This window comes from Plectropomus leopardus, chromosome 15, assembly GCF_026936395.1.
Source record: "Plectropomus leopardus strain MGB_pleo_1.0 chromosome 15, ASM2693639v1, whole genome shotgun sequence".
NCBI classification, from domain to species: domain Eukaryota; kingdom Metazoa; phylum Chordata; class Actinopteri; order Perciformes; family Serranidae; genus Plectropomus; species Plectropomus leopardus.
In genome coordinates, this window is record NC_142190.1 from 20,554,415 (window position 1) to 20,580,079 (window position 25,665).

General features: G+C 38.6%; 2 protein-coding genes across 4 annotated transcripts; both read left to right on the plus strand.

The window, feature by feature from the left end:
* The first annotated feature begins 32 nt into the window (after window positions 1–32).
* On the plus strand, window positions 33–8,661 carry sparta (spartin a). Of its 3 annotated transcripts, none has more exons than XM_042499323.2 (8): window positions 33–173; window positions 1,037–1,835; window positions 4,201–4,395; window positions 4,742–4,898; window positions 6,388–6,582; window positions 6,745–6,903; window positions 7,168–7,258; window positions 8,021–8,661. In XM_042499323.2, exons 2-8 carry the CDS (start codon window positions 1,038–1,040, stop codon window positions 8,277–8,279), a joined length of 1,854 nt encoding a protein of 617 aa, XP_042355257.1. In that variant the 5' UTR covers window positions 33–173; window position 1,037; the 3' UTR covers window positions 8,280–8,661. The 3 variants fall into 3 exon arrangements, with proteins under 3 accessions (XP_042355257.1, XP_042355260.1, XP_087944914.1); XM_042499326.2 differs by lacking the exon at window positions 8,021–8,661 and adding an exon at window positions 7,466–7,864; XM_088088788.1 differs by lacking the exon at window positions 33–173 and adding an exon at window positions 254–334.
* A 147-nt stretch (window positions 8,662–8,808) lies between these two features.
* Window positions 8,809–25,584, plus strand: ccdc169 (coiled-coil domain containing 169). The gene is made up of 8 exons (XM_042498695.2): window positions 8,809–9,776; window positions 9,871–9,953; window positions 10,246–10,356; window positions 11,216–11,256; window positions 14,025–14,123; window positions 15,952–16,005; window positions 16,487–16,563; window positions 17,946–25,584. The coding sequence occupies exons 1-8, from the start codon at window positions 9,700–9,702 to the stop codon at window positions 18,139–18,141; spliced, it is 738 nt and encodes a 245-aa protein (XP_042354629.2). The 5' UTR covers window positions 8,809–9,699; the 3' UTR covers window positions 18,142–25,584.
* Window positions 25,585–25,665: the final 81 nt, after the last annotated feature.

The window sequence follows — 25,665 nt, forward strand, 5'->3', positions numbered from 1 at the left end:
CATTAACCCAGTGAGTAAGTGAACACATATAGTCTATTGATAGATGTCGGTATTTTCACGTGTATTAAAGTACAGAAGAAGGGTCGGAAACTATAATAAGGACTTTTTGAAACCACTTCTTTTTTGACAGTTTTTTTTTTACTCTCCCTGGATATTGAAGTTTGCCATTTGAGGTAAGAAAATTTGAATTTTTTAATTTGTTCAGCAGTCAGACATGATTGCTGAAAAAATAACTTTGCTACATTTGTGACAGATGAGGAATAAACGTGTAAAGTGCCGTATTTAAAGTGTAAATCTGCTGTGTGGAGAGGACTCCTTAAAGGAAAGCTAACAGGCAAGTCCATGGTCTTGTTGTTCAGGTTAAACCTGATGTGTTCGCCAGTTCAGGCTATTTAAAACCTGCCACTGCTGCTAACAGAGATTTTTCTCTCATGAACTCATCTACTGTGTAGTAATGTGTCGAGAGTACCCAAGCCATTACTGAGGATGAATTCCAGCTCTTTCTTACTGTCTTTCCACACCTGGTTTAGTTTAAGATTGGTGATGGGTACATGCGCTCTCTTTTTCTGTTTCACTGTTACTTTATTTCTAATTCAAGTTTGGGGGGGTGCATATAAGAGTGGGACTTTGGGGGTCCTCTGCTGGTAATTTTTATGCATCCAACAATTAATGTCCTGCATTCTAGTGAATTATTATACACCAATTTGTATCTTTTCTGCATTACTTTATGGTGTAGATATCTTTAAATGCTACATTCATGATTTTTTTTAGGGCTGACAAATCCACATTTTCTGAATACTGTGGGAGCCTTGTCCCCTGCATCAACCCCCAAATCTACAACTACATTTGTGCATTGTTGGAAAAAAGACTTACTTGATTTCATTTATCTACATATTTTTTTAGGATTACTGTAAAATACTTAAAGAACTTAAAACTGCAGTTGCATCTCCTGGTTTACTTTGGAAATAACACTTGTGATTTGTTTTCCGCTTCCATTCTTAACTTCCCAGTCTCTTGTATCCCATCTTCTACTTAGGATGGCTGAGCCTGCTGAGCTGCTGCTCATCAAGGACCAGTATGAGATGGCGTTTCATTCTCTGAACTGTGGCTTGGCTGCTGAAGAGGCCGGGAAAAGAGCAGAGGCCCTGGAGTATTACAGGAAAGGTCGACAGCACCTTGCCCAAGGACTGGAAGTTCCCACTGGGGCAGAGAGGCAGCAGGGGGCAGTCTGGGACACAGCCAGGCAGCTTCAGCAAAGAATGAGGGAGACTCTGAAGACTGTCAACATTCACCTTTCTGACCTGGAGACCTCTCAGCTGACAACAGGAGCCCAGAGGGGCCGCCTATTGATGGATCTTCCTCCCAGTCTTTACCCAGACCTGGCACCAAGCAGCCAGCCTCCCCAAAGCTCCCTCCACCATCTGTACCCCACCGTGCCTGCCACCACCCAGAACACAATCCCAACCCCAAAAGTCCCTCCCAGGCCTCCCTCCCCTGCTGTTCTGCATAAACACACGCACCCTGCAGCAGCGCCAGGGACTGTAGCCATGGCTAACCCAGGGGACCAGCCTCCAGCATACACACCTAAGCCAACAATTGGCCACCGCAGTCTGTCTTACAGTCCTCCTGGAGGTGGCCTCGGGTCAGCAGGGCAGACCGGAGCAACATCAACAGATGGGACTGAACTGCTTTTTATCCCTTCTGGGGTGCAGATGTTTTTTGTGGCACCAAATGGGCAGGTCAGCTCCCTGTCTTACCCAGGCTACCTGCGCATCATCACATTTGACAATCAGCACAAGGACTCCACCGCTGGACAACCCTCAGCATATCTACATGTGAGTAAACAGTATGTTATATAAGTATATGTCATAATATGTTTCCGGATGCACTTAGGTGTGGGTACATCAGCAAAGCATTTTCCTCGACTGTGTGAAGAGTGACCCACTTCATCATTATTAGACCAGTTTTGGAACTAATTATGATTCGTAATATTGGTATATAGTGTATGTAATAAGTACAAGGCACAAATAATTACTCTGCTTACAAACTATGGTGTTGTCCAAGTAATATCAACTTTTGATTTGACAACACATGCACATTGTGATCAACCAAGCCAAAACTGAGCTTTAAAAGTGGCCTTGGATGTAGCATTAATTTGTACTTTATTGCTAAAGAGGGATTTGTTCTTCTTTGTACTGAATTTGTTAACTGATTAAGGGCTTTACAAAAACAGTTGCAACTGTTGATTGTTTTCATTAGGGATAAATCAGGTGATTATTTCCTAAATTTAAAAATCATTTTTTTCGTCTATAAAACATCAGAGAATAGCGAAAAGCACCTGTCACAGTGTTCCCATGGTCATGGAAAACCTCGAGAGGTTACTTTTTCCAGGCCTGCAAAAGTCATGAAAGTCATTGAAAGTTTTGGAAAGGTCATGGATTTTTTAAAACAAAATTTAAAACGAAAATTCGTCCATGAAAACATTTGGGAACCCTGCTGTCACTAATTTCCAAGAGCCCAATATGATTTAAATGTTGACCAACAGTCCAACACATAAAGATATTTCGTTGCAATAATGTAAAACAGAGAGAAGCAGAGTCCTCACATTATAAAAAAAAAATAACCAGTGAATTTCAGACATTTTTGCTTAAAAAAGATTAATTCATCATTGAATTGATTTTGAATCAATAGTCTAATTAAGTAATCAGCTTTTTTTAAGCTCTGTGATGTCATCAGTGCACTTACAGTCTTAACTATGTTTAGAGTATATTTATGTGATATGAAACTTAATATATTTACAGCTGAAACTGATATCATTGTCCTTGCATTTATGTTTGAGCAGGATTACTTTCCATTATGGCTTCTCTATATTCTAAGAAAGTGATCTCAGTTGCTTAAAGGAATACATCACTTACAAAGTGACTGTTTGTATCTTGATTAGTTATGCTGTGTTCCCTTGAATTTGTTTTTCTTGCATGCCTCCATGTAAAGTGGCATCATATTGATTTATTAATTGACTGGGGATCACCTTTTACAAAAGCAAAACTTTACCAAAACCTCTCCCCTCACCCTCTTATAAACTCTCACAACTCATGCAGTATAATCAAAGTATTAGTACTTCCCAAACATGCATGTTCACTTAAAAACCCTTAGCATTGGAGTGTGGCATTGAAGTTTAACTGCACTAAGTGTTAAATAGAAAGGTTTTAGCAAAAATGCATGAGAAGTACTGAACATACCTCTGGATAAAGATTAAACTACAGGAAATGCATGAGAGTTTGTAAACCAGTGTTTTGATATAGTTTTGCTGCTAAAGATTGTCCCCAATCAATAAATTCATACGTTAGCCATGTCCATGGAGGCATGCGAGAAAAACAGTTTTCATGTTCAAGGTAATATGCGATGACTGATATACAAAAGGTCATTTTGTGAGTGAAATAATCATTTAAGTAACTGAGATCAGTTTCTTAGAGTAGCCATGTGTATCCCTGTCATGTGGAGCTTTTATATATTGAGTTAATGTAGAATGTATAAAGTGGTAATACTGTGTTCTAGCAGCTCTACAATGTGTGAAATATGCCATGCAATATTCTGCAATGCAACCCATGACTGTGTTTCCCACCCGAGCAGGCTGGTGGGCTGCTCTCCTGTATTCTGGCCCTGCTTTGTTTCCCAGAAAGACAATGGTCCCATTAACAGATGACTCGGCGCTTCTGTTGTGCTGCTGGTCAGTGTCCTGCACCCTCACAGGGGTCACTCTGTCAGGCGGCATACCAGTGTCACGATGCAGCAGCGAGTCTGTATCTGTATTATGTCTGTGTGGATGACTGACGTCAGTCCTGATGGGGCTAAAATCCTGTAATGTGTCTTTGAGAGGGAAAAACATTGGGTCAAAAGGAGAGGTGGACACTTTGCTTGCTGGGAAATGCCGATGCATTTTTGTGCACCTTTGAGCCTCACAAGAAACCACCGTATACATATGAAGTCATATGGGAAAATAGCAGTTGACATGTTAATTTTCAGTTTACATTTTATGAATTGAAGAAACAATAAGGAATCAAAATAGAGGCTACCATGTCCTGTTTTTCTGTCTAATTTTATAAATCGGATAGAGTGGATGCAGTCCTCTTTGGTAATGATGGCACATGGATGATCTTCATTTCCAAATTCTTAATTTTGTGTGTCTTCTTGTTTTTTAAGGTGTGTGACTGGCTATACCCGCTGACTCCAGATACTCCGGTGCTGTTGGCTAACTCTGGGATCTTCATGTTCCCTGACATGTTGTCAGAGACGCCAGGGTCCTACGTTGGCTTAGTGTTGTCCTCCGAACTGCCTGCTGCCCAAAGAGAGACGTTTCAGGACCTCCTCTCGCAGCTCGCTGAACTCAGAGTCCAGGTCAGTCTTTAATATCAGTAAGAAGCAAATTTAAGGATGAATATGTATATTTTAGAACAGTATGTTTAGGCTTTTTTTCTGTGTTTGGAGAGAAAAGGAGGATGTTGTAATTAAACAATAGGCAATCATAAGTACACCTTGTAAGATGTAGTGTCTCATAGCATCACTTTTCTCTTTTGACACCTCAGGAGGAACTAAATAGTTGTCATGTTGTGGGTAAAACATTGTTAGCCAGCTGAGTCACGGCTTTAAAGGAATGTATGTAACCTGTTTGGGTGTATGCACATTTAAAAGCCTCTTACTGTGTGTCTTGTCATGATAATTGACTTAATGGATTCCCTGACAGGGTCCAGAGGGGTCAGGGTCAGAGATCATCAATCTGAGTGAGAAAATCCCCCTCGGTCCCACGAAAGAACTCGAAGGACTGATAGCGCCAACAGGGGTGAGGGATAAACCACCACTTCCTGGATGGAGTGAGAAGATGGCACAAGGAATCTTGACAGGTGAGTCTGTGTGAGTCATAATAAAAGAAAAAAAAAATCTAAATATCACAACAGTGTTATACACAGTCTGTGTACAGTGGTCAAAATCTAAAAGGAAGCAGTGAGCTCACTATCAATGCTTGCCAGGGCATGCACACTTATTTTACTCAATAATGTTATGATGTGAACAACTAATCAGTGTTACAATCATAAAAACAATGATGTCACATGTCTGCTTGTTTTGAAAGTATTTCTTATGTCGCAGAAACCAGTAAAAGCTTAACTTATAGGTTGGCTGTTATTATCATACTGTTGATGATGTGTTGATGTTTTTATTCTGGTGCTCTGCGCCGGTCTGATTCCTGTCTGCCGTCAGCTGTGGCGGTGGGCTGGCATGGAGGTCCCCAGGGACCACCAGTAGAAAGTTACATTATATTTTTAGGTTCATAACATGTATCTGAATTCATAAATATGTAGAATATTACTACAGACATTCCTGTTATCTTACGTCGCAACATCTGCTGTGACAGCAGATGCTGTATTCGCTCAGCATGTTGAAAAAATGTTTTCACTGGCAATGCCACTTTCTTACAGCATATATAATATATCTGGCACAAGACGAGATCCTGTTTTGTTCATAGCATAGAAATAAAATACCTCTATGCTTCATGGTCTACATTAGTGAAAGGAAGACAAAGAAACCCATCTCAGAAACAAAGAGAATAAATAATTCTCAAAACTTTAAACCATTAAATTTGATGAGGTTCACATTTTAATGGATTATCCTCAGAAATGATATTTGTATGGGAATATTTCATATTACAGTCATATATCACATTTAAACAGTACTGTTTTTGTCCCTGCACTTATGTGTGTCCTTGTGTGTTTTAAAGGATCTCTTTAAAATAAAATGTATTATTATTATTTGATTTACTTGAAAGTGGTTAGATGATATCAGAGCCTTTGTGTATTCTAGTGCACTAGCTGATATTAGTGCTCTCTATGCTCAACTCAAGATACAACATTTATATAATGTTTTGTACATACACTGCATATAAAGATACAGTCTGTGGTTTTGCAAATAAAGTTTTCATAATTAGGAATTTATTTGTTTCTTTTTCACATACATTTTCAATATGGATAAATTTATTTATTACAACCATGCAAAATCAAACATGACAATCAAAACAATTTCTCAAAAAACACAAATTTTGTTGGGGACTTACTCAAATGACCCCCTGCTGGTCCTCCGGACTCACTCACAATAACCCAGCAAAAAACAAAACTATCAATATCTTTGTTGATAGTTCACAAGATGTTCATCTGCTTACAAAAAGGACCACTGGAGGGCAGTATTACCATTGCAGCAGTCTCTCCTGAACAGGATTGAGTGCTGCAAAGACAACTTTATCCAACTACCTCCTAATTGCTTACAGCAGATATTTTAATGAAACAACAATCAATAACATTGCTAATTTACACGTAACACACATACTCTTTCTGTCTGTAGGAGCTACACGGTTGAGTGTAGGGTTTGTCAAAGGAGCCGAGGCCACCGGCAGGGCTATTCATAGAGGAGCAGCCAAGATCCGGGACCACATCACACCTGAGGAAACTCCCTCAGAGGTCAGCCCTCGGGTCACCAAAGGTCTGCATGTGGCTAAACAGGCCACGGGGGGTGCTGTGCGAGTCAGCCAGTTCTTGGGTAAGGACTTAAGGTCTTTACTGGGTACAGTGATGATACAAATGCAAACTTACACACAGCTGATGACACCTCTGATGGATGCTTGATTGCCTTATTCTTTCAGTGCATGCTGATCAATTCCTGTACTGTAAATTAATGTCTATGTACTGATATGCAATACAGTTAATGGAGTGAGTACAGTGGCGGAAAAAGTTGCAGATAAAGTGGCTCCCCATGTGAAGAAACAGGGCGCTAAGCTGGTCCCAGAGTCTATGAAGAGCAAAGATGGCAGCCCTTCCAACTGGGATGGAGCCAAGTTTGTGGCAGCCAAAAGTTTTCAAGGTATGTACCAATATGATGGAAATGACAGGATCAAATATAAGTTACATAATCACACACGTATATCTGTGTACATCGTTTTACACTGTTGTTATATCATTATGTAATATAAAATGTATTGAGTCATGTTTTACCATTTGAAATGTGTTGGCATTTTGGATATTTGCTTAATAATGGGTGACTGGATGATATGGATGATGGATGGATGATAATGTGTGGTCTTTCTGGAGTACTTAAACCTTTTTTTAAAATTTACATCCAAATCAGGTTTCACTACTGTTTGGTCTAGTCTGGAGACCGGAGCAAAGCTTGTTGGCAAAAGTGTTGCAGCAGAGACGGTCACAACTGTGACATACAAGTGAGTTCTGACATTTCCCATTTCTGCCTTTTTATGTATTGACAGAAATGTCTTTATTACTATTTTAGATCTTGTTTCCTGCGTGTTTCTGAATCGGTTACTCTAAATAGCAGTAGAACACTGGATCAGAAACCAGCCTACTGTGGTGCTTTCTTCTTGGTATGTTGGGAAACTGATCCTCTCTCTTTCACACCTATTTCTTTTCAGATTTAAGGGCTTAGAGAATCTATTAAAAATGTCCGGCAACATATGACTGCACTGGGGAGTAAAGACTTGCGACTGATCATCTCTTTCACGTACACTATTTCATTAACCCAAATCAAGTCAGAAAATAACCCTCAATAAGACCATTTCCAAATCTAACGCAAAACTTAAAACTGAATTGTTTTGTTTCATCAAACTGACTTTCTTTAATTCATACCTGGATATATAAACTATGCGTTTAGGGTTCTTTTTTGACTTGAAGCTTTTGTTATGTGTGTCTTTCTGGGTCTGCTAACTGCAGCTAAACATTTGCATGTGTTGGGTGGTGCTGCTTTTGCTGTTCATACTTTCTGTAGCCTCTTTTTCTTGGTTTGTTACTAATAAAACCACTACAAAGTGAAATATGATTTTTTTTCTTGACCTCTGGGGTGTTAATGGGAATGACAACAGTACCAATATCACATTGCTTCAGCATTTCAGTTCTGTACACACCCTCACTTTTTATTTTTTTACACCAAATCACTCTTTCCTCATTCCACCATATTATCCGTGGTGAAGGTATGGTAACAATGCAGGTGCAGCCACAGACACTGCGCTCAAGTCAGCGATCAATGTCGGTGTGACTGCCTACAATGTCGACAATCTGGGTCTCAAAGCCATCCTGAAGACTGCAGGGAAGAAGACAGCCAAGGCCATGGTCAAAAGCCCGGAGGGACAGACAGCAGAAGCTGAGGGGAAGGAGGCTCAGAAACGAGAACATCAAACAGAGACTAATGGGAAGGAAAAGATGAAGAGAAGGGAGGAAGCGCAGAAATAATAGATTCCTAGAGGATGTTTAACACTTTGCTTGATGCTTTCTGCCACACTGATGCATCAACTCCTCATTTACATATTTATACACCAAAATAGGCCACTTATTTCTGAAGTGGTTATTTAGTTGTATCAACTGGCAGTGTCAAAACAAGGAAGCAAAAATATAGGATTTAGCCCATTAAGTCAAAGTGCAATTTTACTTTACAAGTTATTGAATACTAACTTATTTATATCTCTCTAGGTCAGGGTTGGTTGCAGTGTTTTGTCTTACCTTTTTTTGTAGTGGTATTTAGGCATTTCATTATGCATTTATTGGTTTACATTTTGTGTATGTTTTTTAGAAGACAAAATATTAAGTATATATACCAGTAAAGAGTTTACTTATATATTGACCAAGCTTTATGTATGATATGCATGCAAGTGTAACATAATGTAGAACAAACACACAGATTGTGTTCATGAAAAATATCAATTTATCATTTTAACCACAGTTATACAGAGGTTAATTTCCCATGGGATGTTTCTCAAAAGGTGCTCTTGTAGACATGGATGTTTTTTTTGAATGAGCCTACAGGGCAAAGGTTCAGGGGCCCCAACTGTCAGGGGCCACCCTGGCCTTCACATGCTGACTGTCACTTGAATTAACATGCACTGACCAGGAGGAGTCAGAGGAGACAAAATGAGTACAAAGAGATACACAAAAAACAAAACTACAAATTGACAAAACAAACACAAGTAGACACAAAATGACTACAAAGATACATAAAATTAATTAAAAGGTACACTAAATCACAGAAAAAAAGATGCAAAATTACCAAAAAGATAAACAAAATAACCAAAAAAACAAAATGATCTCTAAGAGATGTGAACCACAAAAAAGATGCTTAAAGATCACAAAGGGACGAAAACCACCTTAAAGTCTCCGTGTTTTACTTTTATGTAGGCGAGGTGGTGGGGGGGCCTTACATGTCTGTGCCCAGAGGCACATTTTCTCATCATCTGCCCATGCTTCCCTCACACACACTCACACATGCACAGCTGTGTTACACCACTTGCGTGTTTTTTCCAGTTTTAATAAGATGCTCTGTGAGATAAATCAGCTGGCATTCATTGGCCATTAATGTTAACTGGTAAATTAAGAGCTCGGAATACAGAGGAAGTCAATTTTCAGGCCTAATTAAGCGCGAAATGAGCTTCATAAAAATGCCTGCTTGCAAAAATAAACCACTGTATGTGACGAATATGTAATTTACGAGTTATTTATTCGCATTTTGGCACATTAACGCCGAGGAGGAGGTTTTGTTTTCAAACCTTTCCGCTGATCTACGCCGTTATTGTCCGAGGCTGCCTGAACGAGCCGGAAACAGCGGTCTCCATGGAAACCACGGGGCACAAACTTTTCTTCAGCGGAGACTTTCAGAAACATGACTGGAGATAGCGACTACAGCAAATACGATTTGGCACGCCTGCGGGCAGAACTCGAGCAGGAGAGGGAAATTAAGTAAGTTTTTGTAAATCTATCACTGTCAAAGTTATGAATGTGATGAAATGTTATTTTCCACTGTAAAAAATAACGTCCTGATTCTTGTTTACAGAGAAATGCTTGAAGAGTCTGTGTCTGATCTGCGGAGTACCATGTGTGAACTGCAGGAAAGACTCCACAGTGTTGATGGGGAAGGTGAGTGACATTTAAGTGATTTTTAAAGAATATAGTTACATAGCCTATGAGTCACTTGCACCCAGTGACAAGATGTCACCCAACAGTGCACTGGTTTCCATCAGCCCATTCATGCCTCAGTGTTATCTGTAATGTGTCCTTGAACAAACATATATATATATATATATATATATCTTAGTAAGCTTAAGCAGGCTTACTTTAACAATGTATTTTTACCTCATTACATTACACTACTGGTCTTGTCCAAAATGTGACTGTAGTTTGGCAGTTTGCTGTGTTTATTCTGTGCCAGAAAATGAGTGGAAGACAAGGTATGAGACACAGACTGAGCTTAATGGGCAGTTGGACAGACAGATGTCTCTCATTCATGAGAGACTGGAAGACCTACGAGGAAACCCGATGGGTAAGTTCACAGGCTAGTGCCAGCTTTTAAAGGGCTTTGTGCTGGAAGTTTGTTATTAGAATCTGTAAACTTACAGTTACATATCTTAGACTAGTACAGTATGGTTTGATTTCACAACAGCAGTATCTTGCACTGAGGGTTGCATGACATGCAAAAATCATAACATTACGGTTGTTTTGAGCGATCATGCCATTTCAAGTCATGATTTTAGCGCGAAGGGTCATTTTTGCATGTAATTTTCACTGAGAAAAGCAAAAGAATGATGATGTGATTTTTGATGGAGTAACAAGCATTTGACACCTTTTACCCTTACCAAAAATGTTCAGCTCCTGCAATTTTGATATTGCACTTGGCCATATTGCAATTTCAATAATATTTCATTAAGTCTTGCAACCCTACTCACAAAACATCTTATGTAATACTTTTAAATAGCTACTCCTGTCGGATGTTTGGCCACCTTAAAAAAAAAATAGAGAAACTATTATGTGAGCCATATAAATTTACATGTGCTGTTGACATATCTCTGAAAGCTGTTGCAAGCATTTAGATATACTATATGCAGTGCCATATCAGACCATTTAATTTACAATGTCCCGATTTGAAATATATATTGTTTAAAGTGTGTATTATTGTATTTGAACAGCTGCTGTGGCAAACATTTGCCATAATTACTTGGATGAGTTTACTAGCATCCCATGAACGAACAATCCCTAACAAGTCTTCAAGTCATCTTCACCTTTAACTCTATTATATATCAAAAATTAAGAACTATGTTAACTGTGATATGTTCACCCATCTCAATGAAATTGTATTATTTAAAACATTCACACATAATTCTTACACACATTTTTTTTCACAGATCCATTGGCCTCCATCCGAATGTATGATGACATGCCGATAGTGAGTACAGACATATTCATTTTCTGTTTAGCTTTACCTTAATCTGTTTTGCTGTATTGGTGTTATTTAGTGTGTTCATTTCTTAGTGCAGATTAACAGAGAGATGACCCACAGGGAGCTGGGAAGGCATTTAAGTTAAGATTTAAGACAAACCAGCAGAGAGAGCCCGAGACACAGAATGAGGGGCGAAGGCAGGCACGACAGAGAGGATTGTAATGCCAGCTGCTCTCCATCCTCCCGCTGATGCAGGCTGAATCAACTAGAGTTTAATCACAGCACTGTAATCACGGGATTACAAACCATGGGAGAGCAATACACACTAATTACAATGCACAAGACACACTGAAATGTTGGACAATGCAGCCTAAATATGTGTGTGTCTGTTTGCCTTAAGGCAGAACTAACAGATGCTCATTAGTGTGTCCAAGGAGTGACTGTAAGACTGCGGACTGAAGGTCTGTAGACAAACTGTGAGCATGACAGTTAGATATATATATATATACATATATATATATATCTAACACATTACTCTCTCTCTCTCTATATATATATATATATAGAGAGAGAGAGAGAGTATGTGAGGAGAAAATGTATTATTTTGAATTAGTACAGTGTATACATGTTAAAACAATAGTGTTCTGTAAAAGCAAGAAGTACAAGACCATGTCACAGTTTCTGCAGCTCCAAAAAAAACCCACCAAAAACAGCAGAAGTTTTTACAGCTGCTGCTGTTGTGACATGATGCGTCACAGTCAGTGACTGAACTATTCATTATATAGTATGTAAATAAACAGAACATTTATGCTTTGCTCATATTCAAATGCACACATTCATGTTGCTGTAATTATGTACTTGTACAACAACAATGCACTTGCAAATACTGGGAGTACATTTACTCAAGTACAACACTTACTACAAATTCAACGCCATTTGATGCTACTTTATACTCTTACTCCATTACATGTAAGAGAGAAATACTGTACTCTTTACTTTACTTCATATGTTTGAGTTACTTTACCGTTTTAATACCCCTCATGTCCAGTGAAAACCATTTATCTTCAAATTTGGGAATTTAGATTTTTTTCTTTTTCTGCTAAACTGAAGGATGAAATTTTCCTTTACAGGTTGAGAAAATCCTCCTACATCTTAAGCTAAATATACTCTTTTAAAACACTAATGGATGAACTGACACTTCAAACATATATTATATCATATGATGCATTGTTGTGGATAAATAAATGAACAATATATAAAGGAGTTAAAATAAGCACAACCACATTTACCCAAAAACATCACATATCAGCGAAATACTAATAGGGACCAACTTTCTGCAGAATGACTACTTTTACTCATCATACTTTTTTTATGCTGATAATACTTGAATAATTTGACTGAAAGCTATAGTTGGTCACTTTTATAGATGACATAATTCCATCATATTTGCTGAAAATGTTGCTATATTTACATAGCACTAAATGAGACAGATATTATGTTAAAAAAAAAATCAGACTCCTCTTCCAACTCTATTGCCTTGTTACACTTCTAATGGCATTACAGCACATGGCTGAAAACAGCCAATCAGAGCAGAGGAGCCTCCCACACAGCTCATGTGTGGTCAAACTGTCCAAGTAAGCAGTGTTGATCAAATATGAACCAAGATTCTGTTACTGAATTGCATATTTCTTGCCTTAAGTGTTTTCAGAAGAGGAAATTTTAGTGTATTGTTTAGCTGTAAAAATAAGATGGCTGGTGTGGTATGGTTTGTGGTACTGTTGGTAACCATTTTCCAATGGTTGGGTCACAAACTTTCTCATAAACAGTGCACTAAAAGATGTTTCTGAAAACATTTGAAGTGAAAAATTGGCAACGCAGTAACAGAATCTTGATTCATTCGTTCATGCGTTCAAATATTTGTGTGCTCACTCAAAAAATTTGGTTTTGGCAATTTGACTGCTGTGTACTGGCAGTGATTGACAGTATTGACAGTTGCTTGAGAGACTCCCTAGCTCTTGATTGGTTGTTTTCGGTAAATTCTAGTGAATGCTAGTAGAAGCAGTAAGAAGAGGAGAGGGACATTTCCATGACAAATAAGACTTTTTTTTCCCACACACTATCTGTCTCAGGTACTTCTTTCAGAATATAGTGACAGTTTCAGCAAATATGATGCAAAGTTATTTTTAATAAAGTTAACAGCTGTAGCTTTAAGCAAGGTTTTGAATGCGAGGCTTTTACTTTTATTTTCACAGTGTGGTATTGCTACTTTTACTAAAGTGAAGGATCTGAACACTTCTTCCACCACTGACTGTAACATTTAACTATAAATACAATATTCAGCAGTTGGCTGATCCACAGGCAACGGCTGGGTTTGATGCATGTATAATGCTGCCCCTTTAAACATGCTGCTTATAGTATTATTCATTAAAGCTGTCTACAGCTGCTTATTTTGGCAGCACAGGAACAAGAAAGCTCCAAACCCAGATATATACTGTACCAAGACTCATTGCTTTGCTCTGTGCTCGAAATCTCATGTAGTTTTACCATATCTAAGCTCTAATGTGCTTATTTGGTTATTGAATAATGCATGAGCCTAATCCATTTTCATGCTCATGTTTTCTGCATTAAGTAATCTGTTATTGTTTGATCCTATAGTAGATTGCACTGTGTAATTCCAGTACAAATTGATTTGTAATTAGACATCAGCAGTGCAACACCTTCTTGGAGCCTTTTTGTTTTTAATGTTGTAAATTAATAGAAACACTTTGCCGCAGGAAACACTGAGACAGCGTCTGAAGCTCCTGACTGAAGAGAAATCCGACCTCCAGAGTCAGCTGATGGACTGTCATAGCAGAATTGAGCAGGAAGGAAAGGTGTGGACCTCAGCTGTTAAAGGGGTTTTGTGCTCAGTGTTGTTGAGGGTCACAATGTCTGCTGATCCAGTTTTATTATTTCTCAGAAATCTAAATCTTTCCAGGTAATAAATATTTCAGTAACAAATTACCATCATTAGCAAAGGATTGAGAAAGATTTGGCTGATATTTTTGTTTTGCATTCTTTCTTTTGAACAACCATTCATGCAAAAATTGAACTGCAACCTTTGTCCCGTGCTGCTACGTCCAGGCAGATATACCCCTTAGTTTGGCGACTCGGTTCTTTGTTTATTGTTCTGCTCAATAAACAGCGAGATATTAGTTGAATAAAGGTTTAACAAGCAGCATGTGCAGCCAGTAATCCATGCTGTAATCTGCTTGCTCAGTAACACTGAAGACCTCCTGAAACTCACTGTAATACAGACAGGCAGCAAACACATTACAAGCTCTTCTGAGAAAGATGATAACTGACACTTAAAACAAGTTGGCCTGATAAAACCATCCTGATCACAGGAGTTCATTCTGTTTTTCTCACTGTCATCAGTCTGGACTCGCTTTCAGCCCAAACAGTTTCAATCCACTGCAGTCTTGTCGGGCCAATCAGGGATCCCCTCTGTAGCTGAAGACATAGACAGCCAATCAGGGACTGCATTATAGTTGATGATGTAGCATGCAGGCTGCTGCTTTCAAAACAGTAATGGTGGCTCGTGCAGCAACAAGTATTAACCATAGACTGCATAAAAAGATGGATGATGCACACCCACTTACCCCCACTGTACTTAAGTAAGGATAAAATATCCGAGATACAGGCGTTGCCATCTTGCGATGGTAATGTTATTGAGAACTGGATTCTGTGCAGTAGCGACATCTGTGGTGGGGGAGTTCGCGCCAAAATATCTGTCTGACCAATCGCAAGGAGCCCTATTGAATGCAAGCCCATGGATCAGCTGTCACAGCTGTCAATCATGGCAGAAATCCCCTTTTGTATAATTTAATAACTCATTCAAACCAAACTTATCATAAAAACAAACACAAACAGGGTGATGAGAACTACCTTCAGTGACAGAAACAATCTTTGGGAAACATTTATTTGTTGTGTACTTTGAGTTTTTAGTTTGGCCTATGTCCCCTTCACTGACACGGAGGGGTGGACTTTATGACCTACACTGCAGTCAGACACCAGGGAGTGATCGAGATTGAAAAGTTACACTTTGGGGGAGCTGTCATGTACTGCACTAGCCATCATTATTTCCAGTTGAAGGTGACGTAGGTGTGTTATGTAAGTGATAATGAAAAGGTTAGCCCCCTATACGTGGGAGCGGCTGTGTGTGAGGAATTTCTGGGAGATGATAGTCCACAATTTCATACAGGAATTGTGGATTCAAAACTTCCAGATGATCCACCCAACTGAAGAGTTATGTGATGCCATGACACGTCTTGTAGCTCCTGCTGCATCATGCCTGAACAAGCCAGTTCCTACTGACAAGTGCATAGCGATAGCATCATGTGACCTATAAAAGCAAAAAAAGTGTTTCCGTTGCAGTTATGGGAAAATGTGCTTTTTTGAATTGCCTGAAATGCCACCTCATGTGAGCATAACAACTTTTTTTGTGAGAAATGGGAGTATTATTGAAATTGATGTGTTTCCATTAGCCATATTATATATTTGCAATTTCAATTTGCACAATTTAAGGGTTAATAGAAACCTGCCTACAGAGAGAAACAGAATGTAGAGCTCACATGATCAGTTTTTACCAGGCTAAGAACAAGTGTAGTGCATGAATGGAAAAATGTGACACTGTAGTTCTCTGTTTTGTTCAAATATTAGGCTTTTCATAAAACCAATGACGAGAGGCGGGCGTACCTTTCGGAAATCGCTAAGGTAAGCATTCTCTTTTATCCATGTCAAAAATAGGCACACATCTACTCGAGCAAGTAGCTCACAAACTAAACCTATTTCCTACTAATTGCATACATGCCACACTAAAGAACAGCCATCATGGGTAAATGATACAACAGTGTCGAGAGAAGGCTGTGTGTGCTCTCAGGCTTTTCTCTTTCAGGCCTAGTTATGATTTCTCATTCATCCTCCAGTGCTGCTCTCTCTTGTTATATAATAGGTGAGTCTGTATTCAACCAAAAAAGTGAGTCAAGGACTTTCTGCCTTATGCTGCAACAAAACTGGTCCCTACAGGGCTGAATGCAGCTTTCTGGAAACGACATTTCTCCTCAACCTTTTACCAACCAATTTTTACATTGGAAGTTAACTCAAAATCACATAAACATTACATGTGCATACAGCTAAACACAATGTTTATGTGTGAGTGCACTAACTGTTATGATTTTTTCCCCCATTGCTGTAGCTGTCCTCCACCCTTGAAGCCCAAAGAAGACAGTACTCCACCCAGCCAGAGAGGGCGCAAGAGAGCAAACAGAGGAGGTCAGTGAGGCACAAACATAAGGTTATGGATGCAATAATATTAACTCTCACAAACTCAAATAAAACTGGAGTTTTGAATTTCTTAAAAAATGAACATCATGAGCTCCATTTTAGGTGATATTTGTTTGCTTTGGTGTCTGAATTTGTGAACTTTGTTTTTTTGTTTTAACATTATTTTCACTTAACTTTGAAGATAACTTTAAATGCTTTAATTTTAAAGGGGTGTGTACAATATTATATACACAATAAGTGCAACCATTTGATGTATTTCAGTGTTAGCAGAGGCCTAATTTTCTTCTGCAGTCCATTGGCTGATCACAATAATCAGAATCAGGTTTATTTGTCACATCAATAATATACATTAAGCATACATTGGAACAAAATACCTAAAATATAAAAGACATTTAAAACCACTTAGACACATTAAATTAAAAAAATATATATACAATAAAGTGCAGGTGCATATATACTGTATATGTGCAATGTCATTTGGTGCAGATATAAAGTGCTGGTGAATTTGTTTGCATATTTATCATCCCATGGTGTTGGAGGGATGGATGGGGAACAGCATCTGGAGTGTGCTCAGTGTTTTGATGGTTTATTGGAAAAAATATTGCACAGTCTGGCAAGTCTTGCATGGATGCTCTGGAATATCCCTCCAATAAAACCCAACCATAAAATTACATCACTTGTACAATAAAAACATGAAACTTAAGTGATCAAATTAAAAGCAGCAAAAGTACATATAGAGCAGAAATTTAGTAAAATGCAGAGTCAGCAAGTACAGAGCAAAGTTACTGTTTTTAACCATTTAAAAAAAACAACAACTTAAAACCGCAACACTTCAAGGCTCAGTGACACCAAACTGACATCACAGAACTAGTGATGATGAAGGCTGATCATTTCTTCACTTCCTGACGCCTGTTTGTTACCCCAAAAGTTAATTATGACCACACCACAAGGACTACAGCCAAATATGTCCTACACCTACGTGAGTGGAAATGCAGTACAACAAAAGGGGGAACATTTGCTATGGAAGATATTCAAGGATACATAATAAAGGAGAATACAACATATTTAACATTTTATGTACAAGACATACTGAAATTTGTTTATAGACATGCTTGACTCTTTGTGTTTAAAGCATGACACATTGAATAAATATCATCTTGTAAATCATAATAACGTAATCATGTTGTAAAGATGTACTCAGCATCAATAAATAAATAAATTCTTAGATGTGTTATCTTAGACTATTAATGTTGCACGATTTGAATTGAGAAATTCTGTGATATTTTATCTCTCTGAATCACTTAGATAGAAAACAGTGTGGTATCTGTGACATGTTTCTGTTTAACTGACTTTGTTTTCTGATTGCATAGAGGGAGGCAGACCAGCAGGAAGGCAGAGGCTGAGTCTAAGAAAGGAAACGAGAGAGAAAATGATGGAGGAGGAGTGCGTGCAAAAGGAGGAGGAGGAGGTGGTGGTGGAGCAACAGCAGAGAGAAGAGATGAAAAGAAATCCCAAAGGGGAAGCAGGTTACCCACCCTAAAGTACTACCTGAAACACAATCCCTAACCGAAACCTGGTGTTAAAGCCCTTTTAAACAAGAGGTAATGTCTCTTCTGGGTATGATTGCAGTTAAAATTGCCATATGCTTATGTTTTCAGTGCCAAGTGTATTTAAAATCTTCCCATGGCTTTGTTCACTTTTCTTAAAGGCTGATTGTGAGGAAATAATGCAGTTCTTATATCGATTATTCACCCATGTTTACCAATCAGTATTGTGATTCGGCGATTATTTTACAATTTATGGCATATACAGTGTTACACTGATCTCACAGTACAAAATGTTACGTTTACGTTGAAGTCTGGCATTATTTCCTTACAAGTGTCTTTGTTTCAACAAAAAGTGAAGAGAGAGGAATATTACAGGCTTTGAGTGCAGTGAGGTCGCCTACTAATGTGCCAGAAGCCTGCTGAGTCTGACATTTCTAGTGTCACTGCAATTTTTTTTTCAGAACACCTACGACTTGTTTTACGTAAGCAACACCACATTCACCACTCTCTGCGAGTGTAGTTCATCCACAGAGCAACTAGTCAGCCCCATCCCACCCACTGACCGCCTTAACAAATGTAGGCGTAAGAAAACTGTTGCCATATGAAATGCAGGAGTGGTAAGAAAATTGCCAGAAGCAGTTTCTCTTGTGTATGACAAGTACTGTGGAGGATGGGCTCAGTTCTTGTCAGTCTCCAAACACTGAATTGAAACAATATCTCATATTGAAGGCATGGTCTCATAGGCAAAACCAGCATGAATTCATCATTTGTGTTTTCCCTTTATCTTTATAAATACAGCAGGTTCCTTGTTCACTGATTGGTCTGTAAATGCAATGGCATCATATTAATTAGCTCATAGATTGTGAGCTAAAATTAGGTTTTGAGACAAATAGGTCGCAAGGAAAAGAACAGTTCATAAAGGTGAATTATGTATTACCTACTCTGCGACTATATGTCCAAAGCCAGCATGGCAGTGCGTTGTACTGACAAGGAAACTAAAAGGTCAAAGAAGCCCTGGTGTCAACACGCATCAGGCCAGCTGAACTGTACTCATGCTGGACACCAATCCAGTTGACAGAAGAATTGTTGGCATTGTACATTTCTGCCACCCATGGATACATTACATATGTACGTTATGATGTAGGGCTGGGTTGGGGAAACTCTGGTCTCCTGGCCCTGTACGGCCCATGAGATCATTTGATCTGGCCCGCCACGCAATTCTAAAAATAAATATAAACAAAAAATGTCAACACCAATTATTTTTCTGAGATAACACTGACGGCTCTGCATGTCCGAGTCTGGTGCAGGGTCAGCGAACAACATGTCAGGTTACGTGCCATCGCGCTATAACATTGGGGATTGATTGACAAGTGATATGCGTCATGGCTAGTGCCAAGAAAAGGAAAGTGGATGCAGAATGACGTGTTTTCCAGACACGAAATACACTCAAGTTTGGTGGCGCAAAGTCTGCTGAAGACACAGCGACAACTAATTACAAAACACCCATGTTTGTTGGCTAAACCGAATGAATGCTTTGTAAAAAATCAAACAAACATTCATTAGGAAACAAACACTGCTTGAACCCCAGTGACATTTAACTTAAAAACACCCACATTAGGTGGCAAAAATGCCGCTGGAAACACAGTGACAACACACTAAAAACCCATGTTCTGTGGCATTATCACTGCTAGGAATGCAGAGATTGCACGCTAAAAACACCAGAGTTAGGTGGCGCAATCGCTGTTAGAAACACAGCAGTGGCTTGTTCAAAAAATACCTACATTCTGTGAAACAAACACTAATGGAAACCTTGGTAAAAAAAAAAAGCCGGTGCTGTTTGTTGGTCTTGAACAGTTTTCTGCAGTAGTCTGCTGGCAGTCATCTCAGTAGCCCAAACTCTGCTTGAAATGCAATAATGGTTTTCTTAAAACCACCCGTGTTCAGTGGCACAAATATCACTGGAAATGCAGCCACAGTTCGCTAACAAAGGATCATTGTTGGTGATGGTCTTGAAAAGTGGTCTGCAGCTTTACAGTCGTTTCAGGTGTCACATCATTCACCATCCTCGCCGCCTCCTGATGACAAAGTCTGCTCATATACATTTAATCAGCACTTTACTTTAGAAATGTTTTGATATGTGTGAAACATAAGAAGGTATCCGTGGTTTGCAGAAATGTACAATGCCAACATTTTCCTCTGGCTACTGAGCTGGTGATATTGAATGCTCATTCACCTAAAAAAATCCTTATATGAATTACTAGAAATAATATTTTTAGGGACAAATATGTCTTTTAAAGTATGTGATAGCAGAAGTCCACCCAAAAATGTGTGATATTATGCAACTCACTTCAGTGTGACCACTTAAACAAGTCATCATATTGCAGTGAAGCTGTATAGATACACCAGCACAATGCATCACAAATTTACCCTTCCATTTATTCAATAAAACAATTCCAAAAAGTATCACGTGATAACATCATCAATCCAAATCCAAACACTCTAATTTCCCGCTCTTTGTTTGTATTTGCTGGTACTGACTTTACTGTCTTATGTCATTGCAACAGCACAGTGTGATTTTTATTTTTGGGTGTACTTTTCCTTTTCAGGTCCACTGGTATTTCTGATATGGTCGGCTGACTCGGTGTACAATCCTAAATGTGCTGCAGTGGCAGGTTGTTTGTCTTAGATTAATGACTTAATTTAGCGATAGCCGCTCCATGTTGCCTTATGAAAGAGTGAGCACATTTACAGCACACCGCCCTCTACCTCTTTCTCTTCCTTCTCCTCTGTTTTCCTCTTGGTTTTGTGCAAAAGCTCGTATTACCACTGACTGCATCTAGCTCATGAATCACACAGACAGAGTAGCCACCTATAGTTGTCTTCTGCTGACAGGTAAAACACAGTGACAAATGACTACAGTATCTGTCAAAACACCACGAGACACACCACTGCTCATGCTAATTAAGTTAGCTCTTCTCTGTACACAGTGAGAATGCTGCAAATCAATTATGTGCATGTGCATATGAGAGAGTATAAGAAACAAATTTTAAAGTTTGCACACGTGCATTTACGTGACACGTGTCAGAGTGACAGGCTTTTACAGTCGTCCCTTTGTTTACACACCTCATTGTATTGTGTGAAATTGTAGTATAAAGATGCAGTGGTTAATGACAGAGAGGCAAGAGTATCTTTTACTGTAGCATCTGTCAACAGGCTGAGTGGGTAGGTTTTTAAATGTCTCTCCTAGGCTGTGAAATTAAGACAGATTTAATTTTCGGAATTATTCCAGATGGGTTACACCACAGTATGAATCATCAGTCCATCTATCCACATCTGAATGAGCTTCAACTTTGTGTTTATCATTCACTTCACAAGAATGCATCAGCAGATATGTGCTAAATTGTGCTTTTGCTTGTGTTTTTTAGTGTTTCTGAAACCAGGGGCTGGGGGGAAGGGGATCCTGGTATATTTTATTTTGCACTGGGGCAGCTATATACTCTATTTGTTTAACCCATTTGAGATAATAGAATGCCTCAAAATCAATATATAATTTGGAAAAAAACATTTGGAAAAACATGATAATTGTATGTAATGGTTTTTTGTCCTTAAATGTTGAGGATAAATAATTTTGCTCCTGCCACCTTAAAAGAGGCAAAATTATCTGAAGTTACTATTTTTTACATGACAAAGGTACGGGAGAAATTGGCCTAACTAGCATTATTAATCTTGAAACATATATTTGTCATACTATGCTGGATTAGAGTTCACAGAATTAATGTTTAGCTGACAAATTAATTGATGATAACTTCATCACTGCAATGCTGCGGCTACCGCATCACCATTGTCACCGCAGCCGATACAGCTGATGTGATGATTTCATTGAAAAACGTGCTTCTTTAGCTTTGATGTAGTCACCAGCCTGTAGCCTTGCTCAATGTCCTGCCAACAACATTATTTGGCTGGTTGTACATCACGAGTGTTGGCATATCAACACGGAAGCCTAATGTGTTGCAGAGGGTTAAGATAGTGACTGGAGCTCCTCGGGTGAGCAGGTGGACTGGCTTTACTCAATTAACTACCAAACTGCAGCGAAACTTTTAGTTTTCAAGGCAGAAAAGATCAAATCCATATTGTCACAGCTTAAGAAAAATGTGCTCATTTTGAATCAGCGCCACAGAACTCAATTATATTAGATTTCCTAAGGGAATAGCACAATAGGATAAACAGTGTGCACATATTTTAGTATCTAATGACACAAAGTTAAAAGTATTTTAAATACCTAAAATATTGATGGATTTTGAGAAAACATTCAAGGCTGGAGCTGCAGAGGCCACCTTTCTGCTCCGTCCCTGTCTGAAGCAACTTTTAGCATTGAGAACTTGCAGTCTACTGAGAGAAAGTGTTGGCACAAATTAAGTAATCTCTGTCCTTTTGTTAAGAGGGACAGCAGATCATAAAACTGTCCGATCCACATTAAATGTGCCCACAGAGACACTTTGACAGCCTTTATCACAAATGCCAAAATTCTCCATCGCTTTATATACAAGTCAGTTGAATCTCGGGAAATTGCCTAGTCATGCACCTGGAGCAAATGAACTCTATGAGGAATTGCATCCATTTTACTACTTGTATGGATGCAAATTTCACAAGTCTTCATCATTCCTATTTTATTTTGGCCAGTCAGTAGTTAGTCAGCTGCAGTCCTGATGTGGATGCAATTAACTGTTGTATTCTATATGCTTGATTACTTGGAAAGTTGCTGCATATATTATACAAAGCTGCACTTAAGACTGAATCTGGTCCAAATGTATTTATTCATATCAAAATCCATTTAATTTTTATTTCTCCCTCTGGTTATTTGAATCCATGTGGACACTGACAAATATCTGATTTGACTTGCAAATTCTGAGGCATTAAGAATGGAAATGAGACCACAGGCCAGCTGTTAAGTCCTTCACTGCGTCCTCCATCTTTCTTGGTCTAAAGACACATTCCCCCACGTGTGCTCTGTTTCCTCAGGATTAATTCAGACAGGAACACCTTGTCAGCCCTCGGTTTGTGACGCACATTGTGTCTTTGTGTGTGTATCTCCCCAAAATAGAAAATCTGTGTGGCGGAAAATGTATTTTTTTTTCTTGCTGTCACTGTCTCTCATTCTGATGCATTCATGTGCATACTGGGAAACAGCAGGTCATAAAACATGCAATCACATACTGTATCTGATCATTATAATGTCACATATATTCATGTATGTTCTAGATTAGTTGAACTGGATGGTATTATGATGTGTGACCTTTTAAAACAAGTGTCACAATCATTACATAAATGCAAAGTAAGTGAAGCATTTTACATCTTATCTGTTCAATGCATAAAACCTGTTAAACCAATGTAAATACAATGATAGGACAGAGATTGGGGCTGTGACTTTCACCATTAGTGGCACAGATGCTGGGGAACACACACACACACACACACACACACACACACTCACACACACACGCACACACACACACACACACACTCACACACAGTATATAGTTCATCAGGAAGTGGTGATGGAGCGGAATTGGGAGGTCTCTGGAGGCCATCCATGTAGGTCACTGGTCTTTATCTCTTCCATTGCTCACAGAGACTATTTCCTGCCGTCACACACATACAAACAAACTTCAGAGTTTTTAGGAAGAAACAAGCTTATGATGATGATGAGACAGCAGCATCCTCTCCTGTGCTCATCTGTCTTCCAGCATGTCATATTACGGAGTTGTGTGTAACTCAACCCAGTATGTTGAAATCATTCAGACATGTAATCCCAACTGAGACGTCATACACGACATAGATAAATGGGATTGGGTAAAAAGCATACTTGTCAAACTGCATTTGGATGGCATAGTTTGAATCTTACATAACCCTTTATTTCAATAATTCACCCACAGATAGTTTATAGGGTATCAGTAATATTTCAGTAGCTTATTAGTCGAGATGCAAAATTTCAGCTGTTGTGCTTTATTCTGCAGAACCAGAATATGCTAGTTAGAGTACTCTGAAATAAACAGCAAGCACAAAGGGAATGTGAATAGCCCAATTTCTCTGTGCTCATTTAAACACCATATATTGAATATAACCATAACCAGGATAAACCTTGTCAATGAGTTATTCATGACTACGTAACCGCAGTCATTGTTTTGCAAATTTACAGACATTAACAGCTGCTGTTCTTTTTCTTTGAGTTAGCAGCTAACAGCTAACCTGCTGACAGCTTCTGCCTTTTGTGTTGGTTTTGCATCTCTTTGTAGTTATCATGCATGTCTTTGTGGTCATTTGTGTCTTCTTGTGGTTGTTTTGTGTCTTTTGTAGTTGTTGGGGTTTCTTTAAGGTAATTGTGTCTTCTTGATTTAACTTTGTGTCTTCTGTCTGTTCTGTAGTCATTTTTGGTCTCTTTTTGGTTGTTTTGTTCATTTTCAAGTGATTTCGTGTCTCCTCTTTGTTCCTTGACATCTCTTTGTGGTCATTGTGAATCTCTTCTTGGTTTGTATGTGTTAATTTGAGGGACATTTTGCAAGTGAAGGCCAAGGGACCCCTGACAGTTTTGGACCTGGACCTGTGGCCAGTAGGCCTGTTCAGTAATCCATCCAAGAGGATCGATAGTCTAAACAGTTCAAGGTCGGCTAAATTATTCTGAAAAATGTAGTTAATTGTCACAAATGCTTTATAGATAGTCATGTACAGACAAAGTGAAACATCTGAATTGTTGAGCTAAACTAGTAAGCTGATGAAATGTTACAAATAAACAATCTGTAGGTGGACTATCCAAATAAAGAGTTACCTAATCTTAATGTTCAGGCTTTAGTTGCCTGGAGACCTTTAGTTCATGCACCTGAGTTAGTGTTACATAACATCTCTCATGCAAACATTCTTGTGAGTTAAAGCTGTTCTTTGCTTCATGACATGGATGTAATGAAATGTGATTACCCTTCATACCAAAATATAGCCTATATTGCTTGTTTTGATGATGAATTCACTTTTACAAACATGTCCTACATAAAGCCTGTATGTGAAATACAAAGAAAAGTAATACATAGATCAGTTGAGATCTGCGTGATGATTCTATGTGCAGAGAGATTCTCAGAAGTGTATATATTTTTGTCAAAGAAAGGCTAAAAAATGACAAACAAATAGATATTTTGATTTCTGTTCTTACTAATTGGGCATCAGAGTTATGTCAAATATGAGAAGTTGATCTTACTTAAAATAATCTTGGAAGCCGTTTGCCTTTAAAAAGGAAAGTATATATAACTATTAATCTTACTTTATGTGTACTTTATATCTAATTAAGTTCACTCGAAATGTAGCTGTATTTACTTGATTTTGTGAAGTTGTTGCAAATTAGAAAGAACAAGGTAATTTCACTTGTCATTTTTAAGTGTTAGCAACTTCAGTAAACCAAGTTTGTATGACGTAACTTGATAGACAAAGAGGATTCAGTAATGAAGTTTGGACATCTGTGTGTTCTGTTTTGTTATCATGTTTAAGAAAATATGAATAT